This window comes from Bidens hawaiensis, unplaced genomic scaffold, assembly GCF_021521415.1.
Source record: "Bidens hawaiensis isolate Kalapana, Puna unplaced genomic scaffold, B.hawaiensis_p1.1 tig00018902_1, whole genome shotgun sequence".
Lineage (NCBI taxonomy): Eukaryota > Viridiplantae > Streptophyta > Magnoliopsida > Asterales > Asteraceae > Bidens > Bidens hawaiensis.
The window spans coordinates 255,785-269,070 of NW_027492871.1; the positions used below are offsets into that span (position 1 = coordinate 255,785).

The following is a 13,286-nucleotide window of genomic DNA, read 5'->3' on the forward strand; positions in this document are numbered from 1 at the left end:
TTTTTGCTATACATAGTAAATAACACAGGTGTTGCGTTGCTATTTGTTCAACCCATTTATTTAATCGTGCTAATAGGTTGGCGGATGATAACCAATAACTAAATGGGTTAAACAAGTCATTCTGAATACAACCTTTTTTATACATAGGGCCGGAGCTTCTATAGGGCGAGAAGGGGCTTGATCCCCCTATTTTGCTTAGAAGTCTAAGTATTATCTCATTAGATTTGAATAATATTAGTTCTATATGGTTGGACCTCTCTTAATCCAAAATCCTAAAAAAGCACACTTATATTATACATTTGTTGGTGAAAAACAGGTAAATTTAAACTATATATAAACATTTTCAGAGGAAAACACATAAATTTACACTACTGAGCAAGCAAACGGGGGTGATCACCCCAGGCCACAATACAAGCTTCCCCTCATCTCTTTCTGGTGATTCTTATTTGTTCATGATTATGTATGGTTCGCTTTTTATCACATTGTAAACTTTTAGTTTATCCATCTAATTCTAGCTTCTAGTTATATGATTCATTGATGCTTTGGTTGTGTTAATATCACTTCATTGCAGTACCCTGGTCAGGATCGATGGAACGTACTGATATACGAGCTTCTCTTTCTTTCAAAACGTGCCAGCCTAGCACCTCACGATCCATACCCGAGAAATAAAGATTATCAGGTGACTAGTGACCCGTCAATGATTTAAATGGCATTAAAAAAAAAAACTTAACAAGGCTTATATTAGAGGCAGCGTTGTAAAAATCTCTAGTTGGTAGTCGGGTGGTGGGGTGGGGACTAGCTATTAATCAGGATTAATCGGATCAGACTTTAATGTATATTTTTCAGTTTTATATATACACGCATACAATTTAATATGTAATTTTCAGTTTTATACATACACAACATATTTTGGCGGGAAAGTGATCAGACTCTCGCCGAAAACTGCTAGTTTTTCCTGGAATCTCGCCAGAAACCACCGATTTTAGTCGGAATCTCGCCGGAAACCGCCGATAATGGCCGGATTTGACCATTGATTGATTAATTAGTCAACTAGACCAAAATTAATCAGTGCAGTAGGGACTAACGAATCTGATACGAGTAAGAACCAGTTACGAGTCAGCTACACTAGGTCAAGTCGGGTCCGGAACCGGATATTTTGGGTCTTATAATATTTGTTTTTGGCTGAAAACATCAAAACATCAAAACCTCTTATACACTCACTCTTGAAGCTACCACTCAACTCATCAATGGCGTTACTTCGATTCGTATGTTTCCCTTCGATCTTCTCTAATCACAATCACCATAAACCCATAATAATAAACCCTAACCCATTACCCCTTCAATCCAATTTACCTCTCTCAATCAAACCCCATAATAATAAACCCAATTTCCTCATCTTCCAAACACACTCGTCCGCCATTGAATCCGCTCAAACCACTGACAACAACCCAACACAACAACAATCAGACCAACAACAAGAACCAGAAGAAGAAGATGAAGGCTCTAGAACCAGGTTGCTGGCTCAGAACGTTCCGTGGACGTGTACTGCTGATGATATTCGCCCTTTGTTTCAAACGTACGGAACTGTTGTGGATATTGAGGTTCGTTGGTTTGAGAATTTGGTATATGGGTTTTGTTTGGTTATGGTTATATAGCTTATATTGATCTGGGTTTTACTTAATTTGTTAGATTATACAGTTTGGTGAGTCAATTGAAGCTAAATGCTCATTTTCTTGCATAATTGCATATTGGGTGTTTGACTAAATATTCAGCTGATAAAATGTGTTCAATATAGAGAAATGATTAAGGGTGTGCATGATTGGGTGTTGTTTCAAGTTTCACTCTTTCTGTTTAAGGTTTTCTAATAAGTAATCTTAGGGTGTAAACGATTCGAGCGACCGAGCTTCTTTTAAAATTTAAGATCTCGAATCGAGCGGAGATTAAACGAGCTCAAGCTTGAGCTTTTATTTAATAAACTAGCTCGAGCCCGAGTTTCACATCGAAAAATTCATTTTTATATGTTAATTTTTTTTTTGTTTACTTAGGGCCGTCTCCTATAATCGTTAATATCTTTTGGGCCGAAAGCGAAAAAAAAATTTTGGGCCTTAAAAGTGTTTTTTGTAGGGTTTAAACAATTAAATTTTCTATTAATATGTAAACAAACATAAATAAACGTACATAAGTGAGCATAAATAAACGGACATAAGTAAACATAAATAAACGAACGTTCATGAACGTATATTACGAAACATGTGTTCATGTTCGTTCGTTTAATTAAACGCACACAAATTTTTTGTTCATGGCCGAATGTTCGGTTTGTTTACAGGCCTAGACTCAATTGCAGCCAAGTGTTCAGTTTTCTTGCATAATTGCATATTGGGTGTTTGGCTAAATATTCAGCTAATAAAATGTGTTCAATATCGAGAAATGATAAAATGTGTTCAATATCGAGAAATGATTAAGGGTGTGTATGGTTCAGTTAGATTCGGTTAATCGGTTTGGTTTATTTGGCTAAATTTTTGGTTTTTGGTGCGATTCGGTTAATTTCCAAAATAAAAATTTGGGCTAAAGTTTTTACTTAGAAATACATAAAATAGATGCGTAAATACATGAAATGGTGGTATAAAACATGAAATACATGAAAGGGAGATATAAAAGCTATAAATAATTGAGAATGTAAATGGTTCTGTTCGATTGATTTTGGTTAACCGATGGTACAAAAAGTAACAGATTTTCGGTTATATTCAGATCGGTTATTGCTCACCACTATAAATGATACAAATTAACCATAACTGAACAATACCGGCGGTTATGGTTAAGTGAATCTGATTAACGGGCCACTTGGTTATGGTTACGGTTGACGTGTCTTCGTTAACCGAACTGAGCCTTGTATGTTCTATATTTCTAGCTTCGAACATTTAAATTTATGCTGCAACTGTTTTTAACATAGCTTGGAACACCATAACCAAACACAAAGTGATAAAACCGACATATTTCAGCTTGGAATTTTCACAGTTGACTTTGGAACACCATACCCGAACCATTTTCAGGAACAAATGAAAAAAAATTCATTAGACAAGTAACCGAAACCGACGTATGGTTAACTGACCATTCGGTTATAGTTATGGTTAAGCCCCCCATAACCGTACTGAATCGACTTTGCAAGTGGAGAATTAAAATACATTTAGACTTGTATTATTTTACAATATTTTCCATCCAAATAAGTTGTTTGCATTATATTTCCTTTTATTGACAGCCTAATGACTATTTTGTTGACGAATTTATTTTGTTTTTTCTCATGAAGATTTCGATGTATAGCAAAACCAGAAACCGAGGGTTGGTGTTTGTTTCAATGGGTTCACACGAGGAAGCATCGGCAGCTTTAGCAAATCTTCAGTCATATGTGATTATGCTTCATTTCATTGATAGATTTAATAAACATTTTGGTTTTGTTTTTGAAGCAGAATATAATTTTCAAAGATGCAATCTTTATGCTTTTCTTGACTTCTTTGACTACAAATGTCAAGTTTATCATACTCTTTTGCCATGAAGACAAATTTTGCATTTTTCACAAGATGAAAGTATTTGACTTCAAAGTCACCTTCTTGACTTTTTTATGGCATAAAAATGAAAACTTTTAACTTTTCTCATGGGATGGAAGGAAGTATTTGACTATGAAAGTCAAGCTATTGTATAGATTGTTTTTATTTACAGTTTTTATTGTATGAAGCAACTATTTGACTATGATACTGAAAATTTTCACATTCTTTTAAAAAATTTAAATCTTATTTTTTATGGGATATAGGAATTTATGGGTCGAACACTAAACTTAACTTGGGCAAAGCCAAAGAAGATTAAGACGTCATCTCCTGCGCAGCCGAAACCAGCTCCGGTACACAATTTATTTGTTGCAAATTTATCATTTAGAGCAAGATCAAAAGACCTTTTGGAGTTTTTTAATGCGGAAAATAGTAATGCTGTTTCTGCTGAGATTATTTTTAATCAAAATCCACGAGGGTCTCTTGGTTATGGTTTTGTGTCGTTCAATACAAAACAGGAGGCCGAGGCTGCTCTCTCTGCGTTTCAAGGAAAGGTAATCTCGAGACTCAAGTTCTTGACCTGTTTACATTAAAATAGTTTGATTTGGATTTTATTATTTTTTGGTTCAAGTTGGTTAAAATTAGCAGATACATAAAGTGTCTTCAAATGTTTCTGACCTCCTAAATCGTTTTCTTGGAAAAATATATTTTTATCTGAAGGGCAGTTTCGTGTATGTTCTAAAATTTCATATATATATATATAGGGCGGGGTTCGTTATAGAACACTAAATTATTGCGAGAACGAACTTAAATTGTCGTTTCTTTTTAATCGTTTATATTTCTAATTTTTTTTATGTCTTACATGAATTGCATATGCTATGTACATAAAGAACCAGTAAGTTAATTTGTTCATATGTTTTCAGAGTTTTCAACCGTTTCCTACACATCTATAGGTTTATATATATATATATATATATATATATATAAACAAAATGTGTTCATATTTTTTGTTTGTTTGTTTGTTTAATATTTTAAAGATATTAAGGTTGAAAAATGAATTTGTTTGTTTGTCTAATATTTTAAAGATATTAAGATTGAAAAATGAATGTTTATTATGCTCTGCGTGTTCTTGCAATATATAGCTTTCTACATAGATCCACCCCCCATGTATATAAAAATATATGTATGTGTATACACACACACACATACACATATGTGTGCGTGATACGAACCTAGTTACCCGCAAAATGGAACCCAATTCCCACCTAAACACCCTTTGACTAAAATTAAACGTCCTTGACTGAAATTTAACACCATTGACTGAAGTTTAACACGTAGGAGGAAAAGTAGGGGTGGCTTTTGTTGGAGTTAATTCCCGAACCGAGTTATGGGTCGGGAAGGTGGGGCCGGTTCGAGTTAATGGATCGATCTTATTAATTAATTAATTATTATAATTAGAGATAATTGTCTATTTTATTTATTAGATAAATAGGAGTTTGTGTTTCAGATCGAATTAAACACGAACTAAACTCGGAGAATACTTTGGCACAACTCACCAATTTTATTAATCAAGAAAATAACTCAAAACTTGATCAATTCTCCAATAACCCTTACATGAATTCTTTGGGTTTATATAGAGGCTTGATTACAATTAGAGCGAAGTAGTTACAAAGGTAAATTGTATGATCAGCCCGGTAGCCGAGGTAGAGGTGGGCCGAGTTCATGGGAACATGGAAGAGGCCGGGAAACCGGAGGACAAGGATCGTACCAAACTGAAGGACGGGTAAGAGAAAGGAAAGACCGCTCCCAGATTAAGTGTTTTCGGTGTGACGAGATAGGACACTTCTCGTCCTCGTGTCCGGAACGAAGACGAGCAAACCAGGAAGCAAATCTGGCTAAACGAAAGAACAAGCCGATAGTGATCCGGCTGGTTATTTAAATCTTCACGAGACGGTTTACTTAAACGAAGAGCGAGTTAACCCGAAAAGGCTTGAAGCCGAGAAAGTGGAAGAAGGCACTTGGTATCTCGACAACGGAGCGTCGAACCACATGACAGGTAACAAGTCGTATTTTTCCGAACTCAACAAAAATATAACGGGTAAGGTAAAATTCGGGGACGGGTCATGTGTTGATATATGCGGTAAAGGGAAGATTTTATTAAAATCGAAAACCAGAGATGATCGGGTTTTATCCGATGTTTATTTTATACCAAGTTTGAAAGATAATATAATTAGTCTCGGTCAAGCAACGGAGAACGGGTGTGATGTTCGTATGAAGGAGAATTATTTGCTCTTGTATGATGAGATGGGTAAACTTATGATGAAGGCGTTTCGAACGAGAAACCGGTTATACACGATTAAATTAACAGTGGAAGTTCTGGGTTATGTTAAAAAATCCACGTCGATTCAAAAAAAGTTAAACGATTCGGGAACAAAAGATGATTAAGGAAAACTGTTGTTCGCTCGATTAGATGACAAGAATCGCAACCAAAGGAGCGGTTATGCGAGTTCATGCTGCCGAGGTAATGGTCGGGGACATGGTCATAAAGGAGGTCGAGTTTGGGAGAGCCGAAAGAACAAAGTCATGGATCAAGAGAAGTTCCAAGAGGTGAAGACCAAGATGATGAGGACCAATATGGTTATGAAAGCCGAGAAGGTCAAGATCGTGGGCCAAATCAAAAGGAACAAAAGAGACGTGTTCGAAGTTAAAGGTCCGCTTATTCCGGTTCGGAAATTAAGGGGGTGATTGTTGGAGTTAATTCCCGAACTGAGTTATGGGTCGGGAAGGTGGGGCCGGTTCGAGTTAATGGATCGATCTTATTAATTAATTAATTATTATAATTAGAGATAATTATCTATTTTATTTATTAGATAGAGATGGTGAAGAAACACTAATCGACCCCGGCAGATTACGGATAATCTGGGGGTTAAATAGATGTTTTCCACGAGGGTTAGGTCCGGCAAGATGGTTATTCTTTTGATGACCTGCAAAACAGACACCGTGAGCTCGTCACTGAGAAGGGGGGGTACCTCCTTGTGACCACCCTCCGGCGTGAGAATCAGACTAGATTGCTCTTGAATATAAGTGTATATTAAGAGATAGCTAGAGAGAAGATGATGATACCGTTCCAAGGTGTTGGAGTATTTATAGCCGAAGGTAGGTGTCCAAGAAGGTACAGCCGGCTGTATTATATTCCTTTTCTACCAACTGTGGGCTACGCACGTGCCGTGCTGGTGGTTGGTGGGTAGGCAGCGGCTGATAGTGACATGGCCGGCTGTGTACTATTCCTTTTCCACCAACTGCAGGCTATGCACGTGCCACGACAAGGGTTGGTGAGTAGGCAGCGGCTGATAGTGACATTAAGTACTAGAGCGTGCTGCTCGTTGTACTGTTGTCAGTGAGCTGTCGCAGCTTTGGTCAGATCTTTTGTTCATACCTTGGCAGGTATAGTACAAAAGGTCCTCCAGTAGCGTACGGACTGGCTCATTTGGGCGGGAGAATTTCCGGCTTTGGGCGGGAGTATTCCCGGCTTGCTCATTCCCTCTTCAGGTGACATTACTGAATTATTTGAGAGTTAGTGCCTTGTGCGTGTAGCCTTGCTGTGCGGGTAGCCTTCCCTGATTGCTAGTATCCGTAGCTGCGGGAACAGGCGGAGTACGTCACCATTGGGAGGCTTTTCCTGCGGGAACAGCTTGCGTACTGCGCGTAAGGACGTCGCGTCTCTGAGTATGGTTGGTCCTGCGGATCCAGTTGGTCTTTGCGCAGACGTCCCTCTAATGTGAGTCTTGCAGGTCCAACTGCGCAGACGTCCCTGTTTAAGGTGAGTCTTGCGGGTCCAACCGCGCAGACGTCCCTGTTTAAGGTGAGTCTTGCTGGTCCAACTGGGCTCTGTTGGGACCTACCTCTTCAGATGGAATTTTATTTAATAGATAAATAGGAGTTTGTGTTTCGCTCTAATTGTAATCAAGCCTATATATAAACCCAAAGAATTCACGTAAGGGTTATTGGAGAATTAATTAAGTTTTGAGTTATTTTCTTTATTAATAAAATTGGTGAGTTGTGCCAAAGTATTCTCCGAGTTTAGTTCGTGTTTAATTCGATCTGGGCCATTAGCTTTATTAGTTTCTAGCTAGTAGCATCAGTACTTATTGGTTTGTCTTTCTTTGTAATCCTCGTTCAAGTATAATCTATGAATATCGTATTTTGTAGTTGGAGACTTGCCATCTCGAATTTGGTTAATCGGAGATTAGCCCCTCTTGAATCGGACCAAATATGCTACTATTTCAATAAAATATGTCTTTTCAAAACACTATAAATATCATATCTACCAATTTTATAGCAAAATATATGCGGTTTGTTTCGCTGTATAATCATAGAGCACATTACGGAGCTGATACAATTTACTCTGATAAAGTTTTTTGACTTGTTCAGTGAACAGAATATTATTAACTGAATTTATTTTAATTACTATGCAATGACAATAGATAATACTTTTAGCAGTTTGAAAGCATATTTATAATACTACGAAATTTGGAGTTTTGTTGCAACAAATTTCCATTAAATGGGCTAACAAAAGGTGTGGCGGGTATGACTCGTTTTGACTTTTGAGTTTTGACCTGTATTAAAATTTACCCTTTCTTGCCTGCAATTTGTTAAATAGCCCAACCCGTCAGATAAGCTCATTCTGGCACGTGACTCGTTGATTATATTGTGTTGTAGGTATTCATGGGGAGGGCGATTCGAGTGTCACCTAGTAAAAGATTTCTTAGACAATCTACAAAAAAGGTTCTTGAGTCGAAAGATGAATCAACCAAATCAGAAACCGATGCAGGAGAGCAAGCACAAACAACTGAAGTTGAAGCTTAATCGCTAGAAGCATAGCCAGTTTTTTTATTTATTTTCTATTTTTTTTTAAATTATTAAATGTGTAAAAGTTTTGAATCTAAACATGGGTCTGAACCAATACAATCAAGATGTTGTAATGGTAACGATGACAATAGTACTTTTGTTTTAACGTTAAACAACTGTATAAAGTAGAAAGAAAATTTGATATTGTTTTAATTCACGTTCAGATCCTAAACTATCGGTTTACAAGTAAGTCCAAAATCGTCAAATCTCAAACCAAACCGAAACCTTAATCCTGCTAATGTAGCAAAACCTATGAACTGTTGCAATGTAGTATATATACTATAATTTAATATTTTTTCATTCTTAACTTTCTATTTACTTAAGAGTTATTTTTTCTGTAAAAAACAGTACATGTCGATTAATATGTCACATTTTGATACGATCCTACTATATTAATAAGTTTATTATTATTACTATTATTATTATTTAAGTTTATCTTTAATTTAGTTTATTTATCATAATCAAATTATGTTTTCTTAGTGTTTAATCTTTTTCTATTTTTATGTCTTTTTTTTCCTATATATTATAATCTCGTTTAAGAAAAAGAATAAGAAATAATTATTATATTTTTGGTCTGTTTTCTCTTCTTCTCTTGTGTTCTTGAGAGATTGACGGTTGTCTCGAATAAACTGTATCATATTTAGTCAAAGATGATTTAGGCCGATTAAGCCTAAACAATATTGTAGTATGGTTTGGTTTGGTTTGGTTTGACTTCTATTTGTGAACAATTTGGTCTATGTAGCTCATGTTTTAACTTTTAACCTAAAACGCATCAAAACTGTAACATGAACCACCTTAATGCTTTACTTGGTCAATTTGGTTGGGATTTCATAATTATAACTTATTTAGTAGGAAACTAACAAAGGTTGCTTATTATTCTAAGTTTGAAAATAAGTTGGGATTTCAAAACTTAGTTCCTAATTTGATGGTGAGCTTTTAACAGATTACTTAATGTGTTGGATTGTATCATGTTCTAAATTCAATTCTTGAAATAATAATGGTGTTGTCTTTTCATATCTTTTGAGTGATAACTCATTACACCTACTAGTTCTACTTTTGTTGTAACTTATAACTTAAGTAACAAAATTACCTGTCATGCACCATGCAAAAGTCATTGGAGTTATCATGCAAAAGATATTGGAATGTCACACACTAATGCCTCAATATGTACATTCACGTAAATAAAATGTTTGGGTGGTTTTTTATTAGGTTTGGATGATTAATTTTTTTTAAATTACAATGTAAAATGTTATTTTTAAAGACAGTTGGGACCATACACATAATATTTTTAAAAATGGGCCTAAAATGAAATTTCGGCTTACTAGTGTCTATCATCTATGTAATTACTCTAATAGTTATCATGCGTGTATTTAACCCTTTTAACCCTTCAATTTCTCTAACATTCCCCTGCGCTTAAATCAATTCCGCTTACAAAAACCTTTTATCGTTAGTTCTTCTAAAACGTTAAAACAGACTTACTACTAATCAAACCTTTTTCTTGGTTTTTTGATGATATGATAGTTAAAAGATTTTGAAATGTCTTTAATCATATAACAAACAATGTCACAAAGTAGTTAAATTTTATAATAATTAACCTTATAAAAAAGAACATTTTGATATAATAAAGCATGCATTTTAGTTACATTTTAAGATCTTAACATAACATACTACGGACATGGACCCCACATCACATTGTGGTTGGTTCTAACATAAAAAGATGTATGGGATTGAGTTTGAAAACGATTTATTGGTTTTTTGGTTTTCTTCAAAAAGTAATAAGTTAAAATAGTGTTTGTAATCACATTTTTTTGTATTTTACCTTTGGACAAGGATAAAAAACTATTTTCTAAAAGCCATAAATCCTGTCTTTTTAAAACAAGCTGTTTTGAAACTCAATTATGATTTTTTTTTAATACTGAAGGTAAAATTAATACTTTATCTATTTATTAGTACTAACGCTATCTATCAGACATTCATCACCAATTATAGCTCTTATGAAGCTAGCATACATATTTCCGGATTGAAGAACAACAAAGATGTTTTGGGACTTCTGGCCTGTGCATAGAGCAGATGCGTGCTTGATAACATAGAAAGAAAATTTTGTATATGAGAGAAACAATTACGTAGACCTTGTGTGTGTGTATATATATATATATATATCTAACAAAATTAACTGTTAAATACAACTGCCAAATACACTTATTTGAGGTTGTATAATTATATAGCTGAGAAAAACACTTCATTGAATTGTCACATATTAGTTACATTTTAATATAATAAACCTTATAAAAAAGAACATTTTGATATAATAAAAAATGTATTTTAGCTACATTTTAATATAGCAAACTACGGACAATCGGACATCGACCCCACATCACATGTGGCTGGTGCTAACAGAAAACCTAAGATGCTTTATGAAATTTATTAAAAAAAATAAATAATAATAATAATAATACTGAAAGTAAAATTAATACTTTATATATTTATTAGGATTCATAATTATATAGCTGAGGAAAAGACTTTATTAAATTGTCAAATTTGTATGATTTTCTTATATACATCAAAGCTAACGACTCAATCCATTAAAGATTAGGTATGAATTCCAACACAAGCATAGAGAGTAAACCAAACCCAATACATCAAGTCAAATCAAACCAAACTCCCCTATATTAACCCATAAATCCCCTCACTTGATCACACACAAAACTTATGGTAGTGTTATGATTGGCTTGATGGTTATATCATGCCTTGTATCGTTCGGCTCGGCCAAAGTTTACAAAGTAGGAGGCTCGGCTGGCTGGGCGTTAAGTGTTGATTACGATACATGGGCTAGTGATAAAACTTTCAAAGTAGGAGATAGTCTTGGTAAGCAGTTATGTGTTTTCAATTTTAACTTATTGTCTAAAAGATATGGTGATCTATAGACATGGTTTAATATTCACCTGTTGAGTCACCATTAGATATAACTTTTACCTAATACAAATTAAATGACCATGTTAGTGTTACTTTGGTAATTTTGATGGACAACGTGTATATTTTGGTGACTTTCATGTACATAAGTACATAACAAAAAAAAAATGCAATAATGTAAAAGTTTTGAAGTTTTTTCTTTTAGATGTTATATTATGTTGTAGTACGACTAAATATGATTGACATTTGTTGTGACTGTTAAGGTCATTAACTTAAGTCACCATAATGCTGGTCTGTTTGCCGTCTCATCAACCACTTGTTTGTCAGCTAAACACAGCGTACGAGTTGAATGATATTAAGTTACTAGTTATGACGGTCTATATAATGTGTCATTATAACTAGTCATGTGACTGGTACAAGTATTTTTCACTTATCATACAAGGTGCATAAAACTAATACTAATATTGTAGTCTCATGTTTTTTTGCTAGTGTTCAATTATGACAGAAGCCACACGGTGGATCTAGTGAGCAAAAGCGACTACACTACTTGCACCATCGGCAACTCCATTTCATCCTATAACTCAGGCCCTACCACCATCTCTCTAAACACCACAGGATCTCATTACTTCATATGTGGTATAATGGGACATTGTGGTGGTGGCATGAAGCTAAAAATTGATGTAACTAGCGACGGAAGCCCCTCCGCCGCTCCAACACCATCATCCATACCATCCGACTCTCCCACCACCACGCCTTTGGGAAACACACTTCCTCCTCCCACAGTTGGTGGAACCGGAACTAGTAACATTCCGGTGGTGGATAGTTCATCGTTAGTGATCTCACCGCTTGTAGGCGTTGTTTTCTGCTTGGTTGCAACGATGCTTGAGTTTTATATATTTCATTAAAAAGTAGTGTTTGCATTGATATATTGATATAAAAGAGAAACGGACAACAATGAGTTGGTTGTTGGTTGAGGCAGTGCTATTGTTGATCTCTTACATTCTTTATGTTAGAAGGGTTATATATGTATATGGAATGCATTTTATCACTGGGATTACTCATTATTGAATTTTTCATGTTGGAAGTTTTTTTGTTTGCATAATATTATATTTTGCCGTTTTAAATAACATAAGTTTGAACTTTGAACGTGTTATAATTTTGTTACAAACCAAATAGAAGAACTCAACCCAAAAGACTAGTCTGATGAGTAAGGGAACCCATTTGGCTTATAAACCCCACATCAGCTGTCCATACAACCGATGTGGGACAAGTCCCACACGTTGGTCATGGCTGGCTTCCTCCAGGCCACCACTCCGCGAGCCAACACTACGAGGTTGGCTCTGATACCAATGTTACAAACCAAACAGAAGAACTCAACCCAAAAGACTAGTCTGATGAGTGAGGGAACCCATTTGACTAGTCAGTTGCCCATACAACCGATGTGGGACAAGTCCCATACCTTGCAATGATTTCAGTCCGTAACAAATTTTGTTTTGTGTCAGATTTCTAGTACTTTTTACTCAATAAAAGAAACTAGATAGTGTTGATCCTTTCAATTAGAATAGAAGAATCGAATACCATATATATGATTTTGCTAAAAGACCTTACGAACGAACTAGCTAATATGAAGTGGATTGAGGAATCGAATACAATCGATGATTTTGCTAATCGATAACTTGGTATCGCATCAAAGTCAGCATATCTCGGTGAGAGCGTGGACGAAACGATTATCCGAGTCGAGGTTATGTGAACTCAACTATCAAGAGAATCGCGCCAAGAACAACTTCGACAACATCTTGTCCGTAATAGGATTATCTGAGTGGAGGTTATGTGAATTGAACATACTAGACCGGGGGACATGATGAGGTATCGCTACGATTGACCCATACCATAAAAAGAACTAGGGCCGGCCATAGCCTATGGCAGGGT

General features: G+C 35.4%; 1 protein-coding gene and 1 pseudogene across 2 annotated transcripts; both read left to right on the top strand.

Annotated features, from left to right (window-relative positions):
- Positions 1-1,244: 1,244 nt before the first annotated feature.
- On the top strand, positions 1,245-8,528 carry LOC143557332 (28 kDa ribonucleoprotein, chloroplastic-like). Its single transcript, XM_077046433.1, has 4 exons — positions 1,245-1,601; positions 3,305-3,403; positions 3,806-4,093; positions 8,259-8,528. The coding sequence occupies exons 1-4, from the start codon at positions 1,248-1,250 to the stop codon at positions 8,403-8,405; spliced, it is 888 nt and encodes a 295-aa protein (XP_076902548.1). The 5' UTR covers positions 1,245-1,247; the 3' UTR covers positions 8,406-8,528.
- Positions 8,529-11,157: 2,629 nt separating this feature from the next.
- Positions 11,158-12,262, top strand: LOC143557342 (stellacyanin pseudogene; annotated as a pseudogene). The gene is made up of 2 exons (XR_013139555.1): positions 11,158-11,312; positions 11,847-12,262. The product of XR_013139555.1 is annotated as a stellacyanin pseudogene (transcript).
- The last annotated feature ends 1,024 nt before the right edge of the window (positions 12,263-13,286 follow it).